The sequence below is a fragment of the Cricetulus griseus genome, chromosome 8 (assembly GCF_003668045.3).
Source record: "Cricetulus griseus strain 17A/GY chromosome 8, alternate assembly CriGri-PICRH-1.0, whole genome shotgun sequence".
NCBI lineage: Eukaryota > Metazoa > Chordata > Mammalia > Rodentia > Cricetidae > Cricetulus > Cricetulus griseus.
The window spans coordinates 75786928-75807268 of NC_048601.1; the positions used below are offsets into that span (position 1 = coordinate 75786928).

At 39.6% G+C, this 20341-nt stretch overlaps 1 protein-coding gene across 1 annotated transcript in view; it reads left to right on the forward strand.

The window, feature by feature from the left end:
* The window catches only part of Il23r (interleukin 23 receptor), a 59589-nt gene extending 43892 nt beyond the window's left edge, over window positions 1-15697 (forward strand). The window contains exons 7-10 of the mRNA XM_027430239.2: window positions 6166-6252; window positions 9045-9147; window positions 12954-13044; window positions 15083-15697. Of these exons, the coding sequence (XP_027286040.2) occupies window positions 6166-6252; window positions 9045-9147; window positions 12954-13044; window positions 15083-15697 (896 nt within the window). The remainder of the gene's footprint in view (window positions 1-6165; window positions 6253-9044; window positions 9148-12953; window positions 13045-15082) is intronic.
* Window positions 15698-20341: the final 4644 nt, after the last annotated feature.

Sequence of the window (20341 nt, forward strand, 5' to 3'; positions counted from 1 at the left end):
CTGGAGTTTATGCTTGGCTTAATGGTCTACTTGTGCACACTGGGTCTATCTGGGCTCTTTTTGCTCTGTGCCCTCACTAAGATGTATAGGATAAGTTCTGGTGTAGTATAAAAGTTGGGGCTGTGGGAAAGCCTGGCAGAGAAGTCACCAGCTCTGCAACCTGGTCATCGGTGGAAATGTTCTTTCTAAGAAGCATGCACTGGCCAGAGGCCTTGGTGGAGTATTGGAGCCCAGCTGCTTAGTCTTCTTAAGAAAGAACACCCTGTAAAGACAAGAAGCAGGGAAACACAAGTGTAGAAGCCAGTTTTAGTAATAACAGGTTTCAGAGGGCACAGGAGAATCTTGGAAATTCTTCCTAGTACTATCAGGCAGCTTCCCAGGGAGTCCGTCCATCCTGGCATCCTTGGCAGCCCAGGCTCTCGAGAAGCATTCGGTGAATATCTGTCTTCTGGAATGGTGTTTACATGACCCTCTAGGTCTCGTCTGGTTTGTTCTGCCTGTGAAGCCTCTGCCAGGCAGAACCAGTAAGATTTTCTAAGCCACCAACCTGGACAGCTTTTATAGAAACCTCTATGGTCTTTAAGCACAGAAAATACCCAGAAATGACTGAGATAATTTGTCAGCAATTTGTAGAAAACCAATATTGAAAACAAAGTCATTTCCCTGTACTACCAGTATAAACTGGCGACACTGCTCTGTCCTACAGACCTCTCTGTGATGGAAAAACTCCTGAATTTCATAATCCTTTTATGAAGTTAGAGTGCTGAGCGAAAGGCAGTAATTTCATAATGACTAATTAGTGTGCTTGAACTGCAACTTTCAGTAGAAGTTTCCCAGAGAAGACAGACACATATTTGGACAGTTTTCCACAGGAAGGCAAGTGTGAGCAGGCTGAGAAATGTCTTTTCAATTTGTTCCTGTGAAATTACTATTTGTAGTGTTACCAGACCTGCTTAGGCGCTCATTATTAGTTTTTCAGGGTTTTTAGTGCCTAAAGAAGAAAAAAACAAACATCTTAATAGAACTCAATGTATGTGCTGTATATGTAAGGCAAATGTGATAATTATGTATAGAGTATTTTCAAATTTTTCCCTTATTTATAAATAGAGACTTGTCATTCACAAATATGCAAATGAATTATAATTTGTAGATTCTTAGTTAAAAACTGTGAAACAAGCACAGTGTTCCTTGAAATATGAGCCATTTGGACTTCTCATTGAGTTTTTATCTTCTCCTGGTCCTGCCTCTAATAAACCACTGTGTTTCTGTAGGATAAGAAACAACTCAAGAGTACTGAAGGGCTAGAGAGGTTGATCAGTGGGTAGGAGTGTTTGCTGTTCTTGCCAAGGGGCTACTAGACTACTAAACTTGAGAACAGGGATGTACTGTGCCTAAAACCAAGACTGGAACTTTGAAGAATCTTTGACAACAGGCATAACTCTTACGTCTAGAATTTTGATGTGCTTTGACCTCTGACCCTCATATCTGTGTGGTCCATGTGGCTTAGAGAACCTTTTTTTTTTTTTTTAACAGCTTCTGGTTATTTTCCTTCACTTTCTTCTATTCATTGCTGCACCAAGATATCTTTGTTCATCTTCCCTTTTCTCTATAAACATGTAAATAATGAAGGAATGCATGAACTAAGAGAGTCTGTTGATAGTGTCTCTGTATAACATGTCATACTTAATTTTCATAGATGATACAATTCATCATCCATGAAATAACTCTTGATCTGGCTTAGTTTTTCAGACATCATAGTGACTTGGGTTGCTGACATACTATGGTTTCTTCCTTGGGCTTCTGATGCTTGCTGGATATTGTATAGTCGGTGTCTTCACTTTACCAATTAGTATAGGTTAGACCAAATTTTTGCCCTTGGTCTGATGATATTGAATTCCATCAACCCAGGTTTGATGGGTTGGTACCACTTAAATAACACTGTTACATGGCTGAATTATTAAAATAAGATTAGAAAAATAGAAACAAAAGGAAATATTTATGTTTTAAGAAAATAGGAAAGAAAAAGAAAATTGTAGGTTGGCTTAAGAATATTACCTCTAGCTTTGACTCTTCTTTCTTTTGGAAAGAAATATCCAAAATGGCCACCTGTCCACTCTGATCTAAGTTCTTATAATACAGTTCTTGGTTGACAAAGGAAGAAATAAGTAAAACTATTTCAGAGACACCCACTCATAGAAGCACAGGCTTGAGAAACAGAGATATGGAGTTTAAGATATATGGGAAAGAATCAGCAGATAAGGAATAGAAATTCATATGCAGTGACATTTTTCCCAAAACTAATTATAATAGCAAGAATTTGGAGCCAATTTAAATGTTCAAAATAGCAATAAATAATTTTTTGAGGCTTTAGTTTATGTAAAACATAATATTAAGTGTTTTATGAAACCATCTCATTGTGGTTGTTTGAATGAGAATTGCCCCCCCCCCCAATCGTACGTTTGAATACTTGGTTTCCAGTTAGTGGAACTGTTTGGGGAAGATCAGGAGATATGCCTTAGTGGAGAAGATGAAGTCAGATCAGACCCAATCCCCCTCCCCTCTCTCTTTCACTGGCTGTCTTTCTCCCTGCCTGCAAATGTCAGGTCAGATGTGAGCTCTGAACTGCTACTCCTGCCACCATTTTCCCTGCCATGATGATCATGGACTAACTCTCTGAAACTGTAAGCAAGTACCCAATGAAATGCCTTCCTGGATAAGCTGCCTTGATCATGGTGTCTCTTCACAGCAATACAACAGTACCTAAGATGGTTATTAAAATCCCTGAGTGAAGCATGGCTCTTTTCCAGTTTTCTGTGAAGAACACAAGTCACAGAAAGGATTAAGAATTTGTTTGGGGTTATGTAACTCCAAGTGGTTGAGCTAGGACCTGAGCTATTTCATGTGAGTTCACAGTTTACCTTCAAAATAGCTTCCAACAGGGGTGCGATTAAATGGAAACTGTATGGTATGAGTGTAATGAGTATTAGGCAATCAAGTATATTTTGAGTCATTTTTAATGAGGAAGTGCTCATTAAATGACACTGAATGTGAAAGACACACCGTGACATTGCTAAAGCATGTGATCTCCAATAGGGTGTTGATGTGGAAATGACTGTCTCTAGGTTGTGACACACTCTTAAATCCTGTGTGCCCTTCATAATCTTCCCAAGTCTCTCATAATTAACCTGTGCTGATGGAGTGACAAAGAAAAATATCTGGAGAAAATAGCTATAGGCTGAAGCTTTAAAGAATCAGTGCGCAGAGCTTTTAGCCCAATAATACATACTGTGGTGCCATCAAGAACCCAGCCAAGCAATGCTGTCATGCTGTGACTTTTCACCAGGGAAGCAATGCTATCTTTTGGGGGCCCAGACTGCTGTCAGGGCACCACTCTGAACTGCCCTACTGCAAAAGTGAGACTATTAATTTATGAGCCTAGTGACCAGTACAAAGTACATGAAAAACTAGGTGAGAAGTTCCACTCTTAACTGCCATGTAGGTGACATTGGCAAGTTAGTTGCCATCCAAAGTCTTCATTCAGTATACGAGTGCTGTCATGATGAAATTGCAAACATGATTGTGAGGCTCAGCAGAGAGGTCTACCGTGTCATCTGAAACACACTGGAAGATTCTGAATGGTTGCCTCACAGGGATAACAAACATGGTTTGACCGGAGGATGCCATATCATGAAGAAATAAGGAGACTGTTTGGCACCAACTCAAAAAACAAATACAATGCATTATTTCCAAAGCCAGTCCTTTGGAGTAGATTTGGTTAACTGAGCCTGGTATTTGTTGGGCTAAAGAGTATATGTATGTTCTATTTTTTTTGCCCCAGAATGAGGAGCTAGTCTTATTGTAAAAACTCCAACTCTTTCCAGACACATTGTCTTCTATTGGATCACTCTTGCTTTCCATGTCAGTATGTGAAGTAACAGCAAAAATCTCTCCAAACTAGAAATTATCTGGGCTTCTGAATATCCTCAAATATATCCTGTAAAGATATAATAGTCATACAATATAACACTCTACTTCAGGCAGAATTGTCCTACTATGAACAGAACACCACATGTAATAAAGGAATAACAGGAATAGCATGAGGTATCTTCAGCATGGTAGTTAATGGCCTGGTGGTTAAAGCTTACAGAAACAGTGTTATACAACTGTGACAGAATCTATGTCATTCCATTTGTGGATGCTTTCAAGGGTTAGAATACTTAAAAGTACTACAAAATACTAATAGCTAGTGAATTAAGAGAGTAGAATTGGTTTTTTTTTCTCACACACCTGTTTCCTGTTAAAATATCTTCACCACAACTTTTGCTTTTATAATAAAAAAATTAAGAATGAGTTATAAAAACAAATAAATAGCCACTTGGTGGCAGTATAACATGGAGAATGTATGGCTTCATTTCAGTCTAAAAAGAATTGTCACAGAATCGATTTCTTCTCTAATAGTCTTATTTATAAGTTATTTTATTCAGATACTTAATTCTTTGTTAAATTATCCTCTCATAATTAAGTACCTCTTTCAAATGACTAGCTTAATTTAAATGAGTACACCTTGTTGATTTGAAACTATGATAACAGAAAATTGTATTTACTCATTAAGGCTAATAATGTGAAATATAGTTATTTCTGTATTATATGTTAATAACCCTATAAAGTTTTAGTTGCCAAATAACCAACTTAGTTTATACAACAAAATTTATACAACAAAATTAGGATAACTAGTACTGAAAATACAACAGCATAATTTACTATTTTTAAATAAAAATTCTAGTTTTCAAATAATAAAAGTAAAAATAAAAGCACCAGCAACATATGCTGTAAACCTCTGCCTTTGCTAAAGAGAAAATGATGCTGCATTTTAATTTTGTATTTCTGTTCTTGAAATTCCAAAAGCGTGTAGCTGCAGGTCCTTTTTGAGTTGTGTGAACCATTCATCTAGATGAGTAAACCTGGCAGTTGGCCATGACTACTTAACCCTCATGACTCAGAATTTAGGAGAATTATTTGCTGGGGAGCAGAAGAAACTTAGTGAAACATCGAGAAACTCAAAGCAACTTCTGATTGCCACAATTGACAGGGAACATTTTCCTCTTGCTGGAGAAAGAGTCAGAACACAAGACACACCTGACAGTTTTCTCATGCTTTCATCTTCTAAAATCCCCAGCCCACAGTTTACAGAAAACTGTCCTGCAGTCGCCTGCATACAATTAGCTTTTTCAAAAAGTTCTAAAGACCTAGAGGAATCTATTCTTTCAATATGTGTTGTCCATTTCTTAACAAGTGTCCCAGGGACCACACTTTATTGCATAAGCCTTTGGTGGCTTGGCAACAGGGACATCTGTGACCCTGGAATGATTGAGTACCTAGGGTTTGTAGGGTGCTGAAATTTGAACCTTTTCAGAATCAGAACCTTCTTCAGAGCTGTCTTCTGCTCTTGAGAGTTGTATCCTTGAAGTCACCTCTGACAGCTCTCATTTATTAGGACTCAGGAGATGGGCAAGCTTGCTCTGGAACTCTTTTGAATTCAAACCTAGAGGAAATTAACTGCCAAGACTTCTTACCTCACCCAGTTCTGGAGCTTTCATTAGTGGGGGCCTGAAAGTCTGATGGCTAGACAGGGCTGGCCAAGATCCTCATGAGCAAGAAAGCAGCAGAGAGGGGTCATTAGTGACATCTCACCTCTGTGTTACACATTAAAGTGTCTGTTCATAAAAGCTCACCTTAGTGCAGCCAAAGCAGGATGAACAAACCAGAACCTGCACCAAGGCAGTGGTGATGCAGCTTGGATGGTCAAGGCAACTTGGGCTTCATAGCATCACCTATTGGAAGACACCAAGTAGTGACAAGTTATTGTGCATTTTTGTGGCTGGGTGGAATTTTTATTTTGGCATTGTCTTGGTGTTTGTTGCCTAGAAACCAAGTGAAATTGCTAGCCACATTGGTATTTTAAACCCTGGTGTAGTTTTTAACTATCCACATAGAGATTCCTCCTTCAAGATGTAGTCACTGAAAAGAAAATAAGAACTTTGCTTTATCCCACACACTGAATCTATGAAAATTACTAGTTTAATTATCTCCAAAGATGTCTGAGGAAAGTTTGTCACCAGAATGTTAAAACCTTACATACTGATGCTCTTTCTTTCTTGTTTTAAGTTCCCCAGGTCACAGCAAGATCATCCCATGAATCTCAGAAGATTGAGATGCTCGCTGCTACAATCTTTAAAGGACATTCTACTTCTGGTAAAAAAAAAAAATACACACACGCATGCACACATACATATTGTGTGTGTACATATGTATTGTGTGTGTGTGTGTGTGTGTGTGTGTGTGTGTGTGTGTGTGTGTGTGTGTGTGTGTGTACTAAGGCTTCCTCAGCAGGAAACTTCAACACCAAAAATAGGACATCAGCATTTCTGGGAAATACTTGACTAGGTTCAAAATGTGCTTACATTGAAGGTAAGCAATAGTTCAGAGGTACCTGTCTTCTGGGGTAGTGAGGTGGTCACATTTTCATTTCAGCAGGTTCTGAGTCTCAGGTCCCAAAAATGTCTTTTAAAAAATATATCACCTGTCCCCCATGTGCTAGTGTTGTATACACGTCATGTGTCAGTCTGAGGACGCTGTTGAGATAAATGCCATGGTTCTACTTTATAGTTGGGAAAACTGAAGTGCAGGGAGGTTGAAGCATGCTCAAATGTACAAAGCTGTTAGAAATTTGAGTCTTCTCGGGTGTTGGTGGTGCACACCTTTAATCCCAGCACTCAGGAGGCAGGCGGATCTCTGTGAATTCGAGGCCAGCCTGGTCTCCAGATCAAGTGCCAGGATGGGCTCCAAAGCCACACAGAGAAACCCTGTCTCAAAAAACCAAAAAAAAAAAAAAAAAAAAGAAAAAAGAAAGAAAGAAATTTGAGTCTTATTATTTTGTTTTATTTATTTATTTGTTAGTTTTTGTTTTGTTTTGTTCTGTTTTTCAAGACACAGTCTCACACTGTAGCCCAGTTACAGGATGTCTTGAAATTCATAGCAAGCCTCCTGCCTCAGCTTCCCAAATGCTGGGATTAGAGGCATGAGACATCACACTCAGCACTCTGCTTTTAAATATTCAAGTCTGTGCTCTTTCTCTTAGATGAACCACTTACCCATTTTATTTGTTAATATGGCTTGATATGTTTTCATTGGTGGCCATATGTAAATATTTCAGGCATGTAAAAATATTAAATAAGATAGTACAATGAGCAAATAAAACTCCAAACTGAAACTTGACATTGAAAACTTGATGCCAGACTATTTCACTAGTAGACTATTTACTTCCTGGCACAGAAATCTAACAGGACTAGAGTAGGAAATTTTCAGGTTGTATTGATATTTTTGCATTGCTATTAATTTATTCGACAAATGTGTTAAATAATCATGTACCTGGTACTGTTCTGGGTGATGGGAAATTTACAATGAAAAAAAAATGGACAAAGTTGGGCCTGTTGGAATGCTAGCTATGAGGATGTGGAAGCAGAAAAATCAACAGTCCAATACCTCAGCTACAGAGCAAGTTAGAAACCAGTCTGGGCTACATGAGATCTTGTCAAAGAGTGAAGGAGACAGGGGAGGGAGGGAGGGAAGGAAAGAGGGAAAATAATCAATGCCTTTGTCTTGAGCTTCTACTCTTCATAGATAGGGAAGAAAAACAACAAAATAAGAAGGAAAATGTCACATGTACAGAAACATGAAGCAGGCAAAAACATCCCAGTATAGATCCCTAATTGTATACATGCACTTTGAATTTTCTGTGGAAATTTTGGAGGCTTGGGACTCTCATGGCTGCTCCCTTAGACAGGCAGTACTATCTATGTCCTATGGAAAATAAAATGTGACTCTCAACAAGTTTACAGTTATTCCCCAAGTTCATAGAGCTGATGAATGGCAGAGTTCAGTTAGACTCCTGGTCTCTCAAATCTCCTCCTTAGACCATTCCTCCAAGCACCATGTTACCATGAGAACCTTCTCTCCAGTTCCAGGCTCTAATGCTCAATGGTGTACAGTAGCTTGTAACTCCGTTAGTTGCTTGGACTATTCAATAATAATTCTTAAGTCCTAAAATAAAATATTTATTCGCTAGTCTATGAGAATTTGAAACAGGCTAAAGTTCACAAGCCCCTACCTGGCAAGTGTGTTTAAAGATGAAGAAAGACAGCCGGGAAACGCCCAGGTGAGTGGAACAGAGAATTGACTAGTGTGGGGCTAGTCACTGTCTAGTGCTAATTACCAAAGAAAAGTGGGAAAGGAGGCAGGAACAGAAGAAGAAGAATGGAAAGGTAGCTGCTAGCTTAGTATGGCCACACAACAAGTTCCAAATTGGTAAGTCATGTCTGAAATATCTGAAAATACTGAGGCTATTGTCCCCTGTACTCATGTGTTACATTGAGTAACACATGTTGGATAAACTATCCTGAGTGAGCTAAAGAGATCAATTCAAGTTCAATTGTTTAAAAAAAAGAACCTTTTTAAAATAGGTGTAAGATACAGCAATTTTTATTTCTTTCTCACACCATATATTGTTCTAAGCAGTATTGTTGTGCTTTTTCATAGGTCAAGTGAGAAGTCACAGAAAAATTTTGCCTCACAGAAAAGGTTACAAAAAGATCTTGGTTGTGACTTTGACCAGCCTTAGCCATTGTCACAGCAATAGGGAATTCTCAGCTGTGTCACACAAACCAAATGAGGTTCATCACAGAACATATTCACATAAAATATATGTATGTGTGAGTTGACCACATTTGCTGGATATGCACTTCTAGAAACCCACTGACCTCAGGTAGATGTGGTTCAATTTTCTCAGACAGAAGATGGTTTCCTGGGCTACACAGTCAGGCAATCTAGAAGGGCAGTCACTTTGTAGTCTTGGGAAAGTGTTATCTCTGCCTTCCCTCCCCTTTGAGATCAGTGATTGTCACTTTAAACAGGGTACAGAAAACAGTAACATGATCACCACATGGACACAAATGCCTAGTTAAAATTACTTTTCTTTCCTTTCTTAGATAATAGTCAAGACATTGGATTTTTGTCGGGAATGGTCTTCTTGACCATCATGTTGCTGATTTTTTCTCTGATTGGGATATTTAACAGATCGCTTCGAATAGGGTAGGTTTTTGTAGTTTCTGGTTCCCGATTTAGGCCATATATGTATACTATCCAAATGTAGTCAAGTCAATTATTTACTAGAAAAACACACTAACATCTTGAATTTGAAAAAGAGAAATTTTAATCATTATTGTGGGTGTATAATGTGTGACTGGGCAAGTGTACACATGCCATAGGGTGTGCACAGAGATCAGAAGACAACTTTGTCAAGTTGGTTCTCTTTCTACCTTTATGTGAGTTTCAGGAATGAACAGGCCTTGTAAGCACAGCTGGTATTAGTGAGAGTGTGACAGCCATGTTGTGTCCTGAAGGCAGCATTTCATAGCATTCCTCCCTATACTCCGGCTCTCACAATCTTTCTGACCCTCCTCCTGTCATGCTGTCTTGAGTCTTGCAAGATGAAGGTATGATAGATGCTCCACTTAGATTGATCACTAAATAGTTATTTATTTCTCAGCACTTTGAGTTATGAGTCTCTTCACTGACTTCGGCATACCGCAAAGAGAAGCTTCTCTGACCCAGATTGAAAATACTAGTACTAATCTATGGCTATAAACAAATACATAGAAGGAAATTTGGCAACAAGACCATTTAGCAAATGAACAGTAGTAGATCTCTTCCTTATTTAGAACTATGCCACCCCTAGTCATGAGCTTTTAGCCAGGTTTATAATACTGCAGTTAAATTTCCTCCTGTGGAAAGAGATTCAAATTCAATCAGAAAGTTGTTGGTTACTCCTGTAACATCCGTGACACTATGGCACCAGTGAACATGTCTTGCCTGGCATTTTAAAATTGTAGAATATGGGCACACCACTGGGTAAAGAGCAGTGAGGACTTTTCTCCCCTACATAGCCCCTTTCAGCCCTATGAACACTGGCCAGTAGAAAGGAAGTTCCAGGTCAGTTCCAGCATGATTTCCCTATATTCTGCAACCAAACTGTATGATGTCTTCAGAAATAATGTCTTACCATCTACTTACAATGGACAATGAAAAGCAGTAGTAACAGTCTCTGTTGTCTTGAGGAAGGGCCTATCTTCTTTCAAACAACTTCTTTCAGTATGGTATTAGTAAAGGTTTATGCCTAGTTCTTCAAAATGAGATAGGACTAAGGAAAGGTCCCTGACATTAAAGGCCTCTGACATTTCTAAATGTTACAAGATGCAGTTAGCATTTCTAATATGTTAATAGACTAAAGTTGTTTAATGTTGCAGTTTTCTAGTGTGTCTAATAATGCACAGATTTGGACATACACGAACATTCTTTGGTTTCTGACTTAGACCATATATAGAGCCAATCATAACTTGGAAGTCAGTGTCTTTTTTTGCCATCACTTGTTACATGATGTAATCTTGCATCTAAATGAAGAAGAAAGATTTTAAGCAAGCTAGTCTATAAATTATACTAACCTATTATCCACAGCCTTTTCCCACAGAACTTAATATTTCAAATTTTAAATTATATGTCAATAAGTATATCCCTAGTGCCTTTTCAAAGTGGACAAATGAGAATGTAATTTTGCTTGGTGATGTCTTAAAATGTAATTAAATACAAAGACTTTTCAGACATTTTAACGTCAAAATAATGCCTGCAAAAATTTATATTAGTAGTATCATCTAAAGATATCCTAGATGTTTTTGAAATATTAAATAATAATCATTTCATAACTATAAGACAGCTCAAAGACTTTTAGTTAGCAATAATCCAAAAGAAAATAGAACAATTATTGAATAATTTAATTCCTTAAATTCTGAATTTAAGAAAATAAAAGAGGGCTGCAGAAATGGCCCTTTCACTAAATGCTTGCCTTGCAAGCAGTAGGACTTGAGTTTGAGCCCTAGAATCCAAGTTAACAAAGGCCACAGGTATCGTGTTACATACTTATAATCCTAGTGCTGGAAAAGCAGAAACAGGCATATCTGTGAGGCTCACTAGCCTACTTGCCAAGCTCTAGGCCGGTAAAAGACCCTGTCTTCCAAATAAGGCAGATAGCACCTGAAGAATGACACCCAGGGCTGTCCTCGGGCCTCCACATGTACTCATATCCACAAATCCACATATGTATGTCGGAAAATACACACACACAAAATAGAAAGAAGTAGTAGTTCCAACATAAGTATTTAACACATATGCAGATATTGTTGGTTAATAGAACTATACATTACTGGTAATAGCCTGTTATTAGAATCAGAACTAAAACAAAGGCAAATATCATATTTTAAATATGCACAGATTTTATATATATATATATGTATATATATATGTATGTATGTATTAGTGATTAAGATCAAGTTACCAATAACGCATCAGTGTTGCATTAAGAAGTAAAAGCATTTCCCTTGGAGTCATTTAACCAAGAACCAAGTTCAGATTTGAATCCTCTGCCTCATGTTCCCTGTACCTTCAGTCCTCATCTGTCTGCTGTATAAATCTGAACCTGTACCTTGCCGAAGGCTGTCTTGTGAATCTGTCTGTCCATGTGTCAGCATGTCTATCCCTGTGTCAGCGTGTCTATCCCTGTGTATGGCTGGCTATCTGTGAGTGCTGTGTGTGTGTCCCTCATGAAGGGCTTCACTCTGTATTTATTGAACAACACAGAAAGCATCACATTGTGAAGGAATGGGATACCTTATAGAAATCTTTAGCAGAGTTATACAAGGGATTAAGTCCCTGGCTCCAACTGATCCCACCTGACCCAGATGGCATCAATGATAAACATCATTGTTTATCCACCAATAGCATCGATGAGTAGATCTTTTAAGATTGCAGCTATGCATTAACTTAGGTTATAAATGTTGATTACATGGGAAATCCAATGCAAGTAAGATTAATGGTTACATTGTTTTCTTAAAGGCGGGTTAAACAAACTGAATAGACAGTAAGCTAGCAGTCTTAAGTCTTAAGTGACCTTGAGGTATATTATTTCTGGCTGTGAGGTACAGCAAAAGTTTCAGTCTTTTGGAATGTAAAATATTTTTAGAATATTGTATTGCCACATAAATATAACAAAACTAAGAGTAGATAAATAAATATACATACATATATAATCACTATATACTATATCAGTGTGCTATATATCACAGTAGCATCAAGTCATTAGCTTGGTGTAATTATAAACATATAAAGAATGTGAATTAATTTTAAAAATTGAGTCATAAAAGATTGTATAAATATATACAAAGAAAGCATTCTTCCCTTCTTCAAAGTCAAAGGAGCTGGCAAAGTTCATTTGGCCATTTTTGTTGTTACTTAATAAATGTGCTGAGGGAACCTGTTAAAACACATAGCAGGTCTTATTTGTTTTTCAGTCTCTTCATGTGTAAAAATATACCTCAGATCAGTGTGGTCTTGTCTACATTCCTGGTACAACCTGTTTGCCCAAATGAGTTCACACAGTCAATGTAGAAAGTGCTTTTATACATGAAGACTGCACCAGGAGGAACATTTGGCAAGACATCAAACTGGCTTCTTATTGAACCTTTATTAGTAAGAGATGGAAGACTTTGCTCCATTGGGTAAAATTTCATTCCATTCTAGCTCAGTGCATCACTTGCTCTGATTCTAAAGAAATGTGCTGACAGAGCATGATGGTACCTGCCCTTAATCCCAGCACTTGGGAGGCAGAGGAAGGGGGATCTCTGAATTCAAGGCCAGTCTGGTCTGCTGAGTTAGTTCCGGTATAGCCAGGACTGCACAGAGAAAATCTGTCTGAGAAAAGGAAGGAAGGAAGGAAGGAAGGAAGGAAGGAAGGAAGGAAGGAAGGAAGGAGATAGGTGCTGCTTCTAATGTGTCATTCTGTCTTCTAGAATTAAAAGAAAAGTGTTACTGGTGATCCCAAAGTGGCTTCATGAAGATATTCCTAATATGGAAAATAGTAATGTTGCAAAATTGCTACAGGTAATCAAACAGCACCAAACAGAACCTGATTGGTTCCCAGTGTGGTAGGTATGCCAGTAATATTAGCATTGGGAAGGTTGGGGCAGAAGGATCACAAATTCAAGGTCAACCTGAGCTACATAATGAGACCTTTTCAAAACAAATAGTAGGGACTGAAAAGATTGCTCAGTGGTTAAGAGTATTTGTTGCCCTTGCGGAGGGCCCAAGTTCATTTCTTAGCAGCTTCATGGTGGCCCACAGTCATCCATAACTCCAGTTCCAGAGGATTCAATTCCCTTTTCTGACCTCTTCAGGCACCACATACAAACATAGTGCATATACATATATGTAAGCAAAAACACTCATAAAATGAAATAAATCTCTAAATAAATAGTAAACAATAGCAAAGTCCCCACAATTGAAATACCATCTGGAGTGCAGTCTGGTCATTAGAGTAGAAACATAGCTAGTATGTGTGGAAACAAAGTTTTAGTATTTCAAGCCCTACTTAGATGAAAGAACGGTTAGGAGAATAAAGGGCAGGAGAAAAGGAAACTGTACTATTCAGAAAGAAAGATTGGTAAGTGTCTTCAAGGTAGAGGAAGGAGGGAAGAAACATTCTGTGGAACATGCATTAAAGGCTCCAAATGGATTGTTTACAAGAAATGGAAACGTGTCCAAGTGGATCGTTTACAAGAGAGGGTATCACTCCATTGTCCCAACTTCATGGACTATGCAAAGATTATTATTGCATGATTGTAATAGATGGTGTCACCAGTGGTGGATTTATGTCAATCAGGAAAAAATGAGTATGCACCAGGATGGCTGTAGGAAGGGGAAGGATGGGAGGGCGGGGCTTTGCCAGCTACAGAGCAAAGGGTTAGAAGTCTAGAACTCTAGAATGCTTCCAGAACTCTGCTTATCCACCACCATTTTCAATACTCAGTCAGTGGGACAGAAATATCATCTAAACATGTGGTACTACCAGAGCAATGACCATAGAAAATGAGCCCACATGTGATGGAGGCAGAGAGGAAATATGGGAAGATGAGGACTTTCTTGAAAGAATATTATAGTCAGAAAAGTCATGTGAGCTCAAGTACAGAGGGGCAGCAAGATCTTGGGCAGTTCAGGTCTATTTGCAAAACAGACGCACATGGTTCTACTTAATGCTGAATGAACCCACTGTCTTAGTTTGCTTTCTATTGCTGGGATGAACCCCTGTGTTACATCTTGAAGTCCACCATCCAATGAAGGCAGGGCAGGAACTTGAGGCAGGTACTGATGCAGAGGCCATGGAGGAGTGCTGCTAACTGGCTTGCTTTCCGTGGCTTCTTCAGTGTGCTTTTCTATAGCTCAGGAGTGGCACTGCCCACAATGATCTTGTCCCTCCTCCACATCAGTCATCAATCAGGAAAACGTACCACAGGCCAATCTGGTGGCCACATTTTCTCAACCCTCTTCCAAAATGACTCTAGCTTGTGTCAAGTTGACATAAAACTAGTCAGCACACCCACCAATCAACTTAGCCAGGCATACATCATATGAACAAAGGGTTCCCGGATAAAATAAAAATAAATAAATAAATAAATAGAATTTTTTAAACTTTTTTTTGGTTTGGTTTTGGTTTTTCAAGACAGGATTTCTATGTGTAACAGCTCTGGCTGTCCTGGAACTCACTTTGTTGACCAGGCTGGCCTCAAACTCACAGAGATCAGCCTACTTCTGCCTCCTGAGTGCTGGAATTGAAGTTGCGTGCCAGCACAGCCTGGTAAAAAAAAAAAAAAAAAAATTTAAAAGTTTTTAACCAAGAAATATGCTTAAGACATGATTATTTTTAATTTTATCTTTGAGGGGCCTGAAAATAAAGGTTTAGAAGACACAAAAAAGACAAGTGGGAGATCATCCAGGACATAAACACTAATATCAAGGGGAAAGGAAAGGGAAGATGGAGAAAGAAAATTTCAGCCCTCGCTCAATTATTCAGTTGATTCCTTTGAATAGCTTTTGTTTTTTGGGTTGTTCTGTTTGTAAAATGAAGCAGTGTCTTTTTTTCTAGGAAGAAAGTGTATTTGGATATAACAATGCCGGCGAGCAGGCCCTGTACGTAGATCCTGTACTCACAGAGGTAAGTGAAGTCACTCCCCTGGAACACAAGCCCACAGGCCTGCTGGAGACCAGAGACTGTGCGCTGACAACTCTGTCGACCAGTTCTTCCGTTGTGTATATTCCTGATCTCAACACTGGATACAAACCCCAGGTTTCAAACCTTCCCCTTGGGGGAAGCCACTTCATTAGCAAGGATGAGAGGGAGTCCACAACCCTGGAGGACGCAGATGGCCACTTTGCCAGACTGAAAACGTATCCCGGCTTTGCATTTTCTGCCTCAAGTATGACTTTACTAAGCAAAACACTTATTCTTGATGAACTGAGCCTCATTTTAAATCAAGGTGAATTCAACCCTCTTGACATACAAAACTCAAGACAGGAGGAAACCAACATGATTCTGGAAAGCAACACACCCAGTGAAACTATTCCAGAGCAGACCCTCCTGTCAGATGAATTTGTCTCCTGTTTGGCAATTGGGAATGAGGACTTGCCATCTATTAATTCTTATTTTCCACAAAACATTTTGGAAAGTCAATTCAATGGGATTTCACTCTTGCAAAAATAGACTCTCTCGTCAAAATCAGTGAAAGAAGCTGCCTTTCCACTGAAGGCCAAATCTTCCCTCAAAAAAAGTGTAACTACACTTCCAAGACACCAAGAATGAACACTCCAATTGGCAAAACAAAACAAAAACAGCAAGGGTAGATTTGTTTGTTTCTTTTCATTTTCATTTTTTTTTTAAATATTCCCACTTGAGACAGGATCTCACATAGCCAGGCTTGACTCTAACTCACTACATGGCCAAGGATGACTGAATTCCAGCTTTTCCTGCCTCTTTCTCCAAGTGCTAGGATTAAAGGTGTGTGCCACCAGGACTATTTCTTTCATAGTTTCTTCATTAAGTTGTACAGAACATTTCTGTTTGTACAAAGGATGAATAGCGAAGAATACAGAGTAGTGAAATAAATGTAGTTCTATAAAATCAAAACATGAAAATTTCCTTGCAAAGGCAGAATCAAGTTTAATTTCTATCATTTCACTTAAAATTAGATATAGAACCAAACAACAAAACAAGTATAAACAGAAACAGAGGCTAGCAGCTAATTGACATAGTAGCTTATTGTTCTTGCACTACTTGCCTTGTTTTAGGTTAAAAGTTGTAAATCAATGGTGGTTGGATCCATGGACCTGCTTTCTCCATTCAGTTTAAAAGTGGTGGGCACCGTGCTGTGGCAAACACCAGTATTTACAATCTAGCAGAATCCATGTGAGGCAGGAAGCACAGGATTGGCAAGACAGGTGGTTGGACTGTTACTCTCAACTATGTGTTGAGTTATGTCGTAAAACTGCCATGAAAACAGGTATGTGTCCTACTCTGGAATGATGCCCTTGTCCCTCAGACATTGTGTGTCTCCTGAAGACATGGCAGGTTGGTCCCTACATGCCTCGGTTTACTTTTTCCTCATTTTCTGAAGCCATTGTTCTTCAAAGTAGAACAACTAGTTCCATTATAAAAACTCTGTTGTCTATTCTAAAGTATGTATGTATTTGTTGTACATTACATAATCGAAAAATGATGTTTGTGTCACTCACAAAATGCAATTGCTAAATTGACTTGTAAATTATCATGACTTTGCTTTATTCTCTTAAGGGAGACTGAGAATAAGAGAGAAGGGAAGGTCAGATTTGATGCAAAATGATAAGACAGACATCTTTGTTGGCTGATGTGGTATATTGTGAAAGATATTCCCACAGGTCATTTCACTGTATCCATAAATCTGGTGGATTTAGAAAGCTTTTGTCCAGTTTAAAGGATGAAAGAAAAAACGTTCTTTGTTCGTCTGTCAACGCTTCCGGAGCAATGCGTGCCTCTTGCCCCAGGCAGTGTGAAGGGAGCAACAGTTTTTGTTATGTGGTGTTTCCTCCCACCACGTCCCTGCTCAGCACAGGAAAACCTTTTTTTTTTTTTTTTTTTTTTTTTTTCAAATTAGCTTACAAAGTAGCAGTTTTCTTTGTGGCTTTTGTACATGTACTTAGTTTTGGTTGACACTCTCCCCACTTTACGTCCCCACGCCCATGCCCACTTGAGCCCTCCCACCCCCAGTACCTGCCACTGGTACCTGCACAGCACAAGTGTTCTGTTACCCTCTCCACCTCTCTGCCCTTAAAGCCTTTCTCCCCCTCTCAAGGGTCCCTTTCTAGTTCCCAGCCTCCACCCATACTCACATCTGCAAACGCATTATAGAAAATTGGAACTAAGGATCCGCATAAAAGAAACAACGTGCAGTGTTGTCTGCCTGAGCATGGGTCACTTCATTTCATGTAACGTCTGGGGGATGAAGAGACAGTTAACAGCGGGTACTGCTTTTGCAAAGGACCTGAATTCCATTCCCAGTACCCATGTTGGTTGGCTCACAGTTACTCAAAGTCCAGGGGATCTGACAGTCTTTCTAGTTTCAGAGGGTACCTGCATTCATGCACACATACAGACAAACACATAATTTAAATATACTTACAGAAAACAATATTTGCTTGTCACATCCATTTCCAGCAAAATTCACAACTTCATTTTTCTCTGATGCTGAGTAATATTCCATTGTGCATATGTACCACATTTTCACTATCCACTTCTCAGTTAGTGAATATCCAGACTGGTACCATTCCTTGGTTATTGAGAGTAGAGCAGCGATGAAAGAGGAGATTATTTCTCAAGTGGACGTTAAGTCCTTTAGGTATAAGCCCAATAGCAGTTGTATGATAGATCTACGACTAGGCTTTTGAAGACTTCTCCACGCTGCTTTCCATAGAGTCAACACCGTTTTACACTTCTTCCAACAGTGCATAAAGGTTCCCCTTTCCCCACATTCTCACTAGTATTTGTTTGCTTGATAATAGGCAGTCTGATTTAGATGGGATGAAATCTCATAGTTTTTTTATAACATAATTATTTATTGATTCTTAGGGAATTTCACATTACGCACGCCAATCCCACTCACCTCCCAAGCCCCTCCATTTCCACCCCTCACCCCTGCAGCTTTCCCCCAAAAGAAAACCCAAACAATTATTAGCAACAAAACAGACAAAAAATACCTCGATCCTCCATCTTCCCACCTCTGCAACACTTGTTCATTCATCTTAGTGGCACTGGGAGCTGTGGTGTGTCACACAGTGCACCCTGTTGTTCCCTCAGCTTTGCTTGCAACTGTTCATTGCAATGAGTCATTGGTCTGGTTCAAGGTCTCTGGTATCTGACACACCATCATCACTGGAAGCCTCACCGAAACTCCTCTCAGATATCCTGCTGTTGCCTTAAGTCATGGAGATCTTGCAGCTGGTTCCACAGGACCGGTTCCTTCATGCACTCCAGCAGGTCATCGATGGTAGATGATTTGGTGAGCCAACTCAAGGCCCAGGATGTGGGTCTGAGTGGTAGTTTAGCTGGTCAATCCAAGACTATTTCATTCATAGTTTCTTCAGAACACAGTTGTACAGAACATCTCTGTTTGTATAAAGGATAGTGAAGAATACATAGTAGTGAAATAAATGTGGGTCTATGAAATCAAAACGTGAAAATTTCCTTGCAAAGGCAGAATCAAGTTTAATTTTTTATATCATCACTTAAAAATTAGATATAGAACCAAACAACACAACAAGTAAAAGCTGAAAAAGAAGACTGGTGTCCTGAGGTGAGAGGGGGAGCCAGCTCTCCTACACCTGTGGTGAGGGGTGGGGCCATCTCTCCTGAGTGTGTTCGGGGGAGAGTGGGGAAGGGGCCCCGCGCAGGTGGGGGGGCTGCAGCTCTCCTGCTGCAGTGTCCATCAAGGGGCAGGGCCAGCTCAGCACAACCCTCAGATTTCAACATCCACGGCTTGGACTCACTTGGGTGACAGCTCAGGCCACCCAGTTCAGTATAATCCTGTTGTCAGCATGACCCTCAGACATCAACATGGTCTCAAGTGGCTGACCATATCCCTGGCATTGGCACAGCTTTCGATGGTATCAGGAGCCATGGATGTCAACACAGACACTGGCCATGATAGGTCCAAAGACCCAGACATGGCCCTAGGCAGGAGCCCAGGCCCAGACAATACCATGGTCCTGGCTAGCAGTGCAAGCCACTCAGATCAGCATGGCCCCAGGACCAGCATGGCCCTCAGACACCAACATGGCCAAAGGTTTCAGTTTAGACCTCAGACATCCGAGTGGCCTTTGGAGGCAACATGGGCCACAGATCCCAGCTGTGGTAGGACCAGGAACCCAGATATGGCCATTGGCAGCAGCCCAGGCCCAGTTATACACTGACCAAAACTGGAAAAAGTTTTGTTCCTTATTTTAGTGGAAATGTCTTGAGTGGTTTAACATTTAGTATAATTTTGGCTATAAGTTTCTTGTATATAACATTTAATATGTTGGACTATGTTCTTTCTATTGAGTCTCTTTGGGACTCTTATCAAAAGGGAGGTGCTGAAGAGCCAACTCAGTGGTTAAGAATACTCGCTGCTGTTGTAGGGGATTGGAGTTTGTTTCCGGCACCCACACTAAATGGCCTACAGTCACTTGTAACTTCAGCTCTAAAAGTTCCAAAGTCCTATTTTGGCTTTAACAAACATTTGCATGCACATTCATGTGCCCTAATACACACATACATACACATAAATAAAAAAAAAAGTCAAAGAGGAGTTTGGAAGAGACACACCCCCCCATTTTATTTTACAGTTTAGAAATAGTCTCTAAGTATATTATCTAGTTTTATATAGACTGGAGAGGGGAAAGGTCATCTGAGAGGAAGGAACCACAATTGAGAAATTAACTCCATAAGACCTTGCTGTAGGCTAGACTATCGGGCAATGTATTAATTAGTGATTGATGTGGGAAGGCCCAGCCCATTGTAGGGATGCCCTCTGGCTGTTGGTCATGGGTTCTATAAGAAAGCAGGGTGAGCAAACTCCAGGAGGGATCCAGTAAGCCGCACTCCTCCATGGCCTCCACACCAGCTCTGCCTCCAGGTTCCTGCCTGGTTTGAGTTCCTATCTTGACTTCCTCAGTGTACTTTGATTCAGGATATGTAAGCCAAATAAAGCCTTTCCTTCTCGAGTTGCTTTTGATCATGACATTTCATCACAGCAATATTAACTCAGCCTAAGAGAGCAAGGAAGAGCAACATCAACTGGTTATCAAATACCAAATGGTCAGCACTAAAAGCATATAT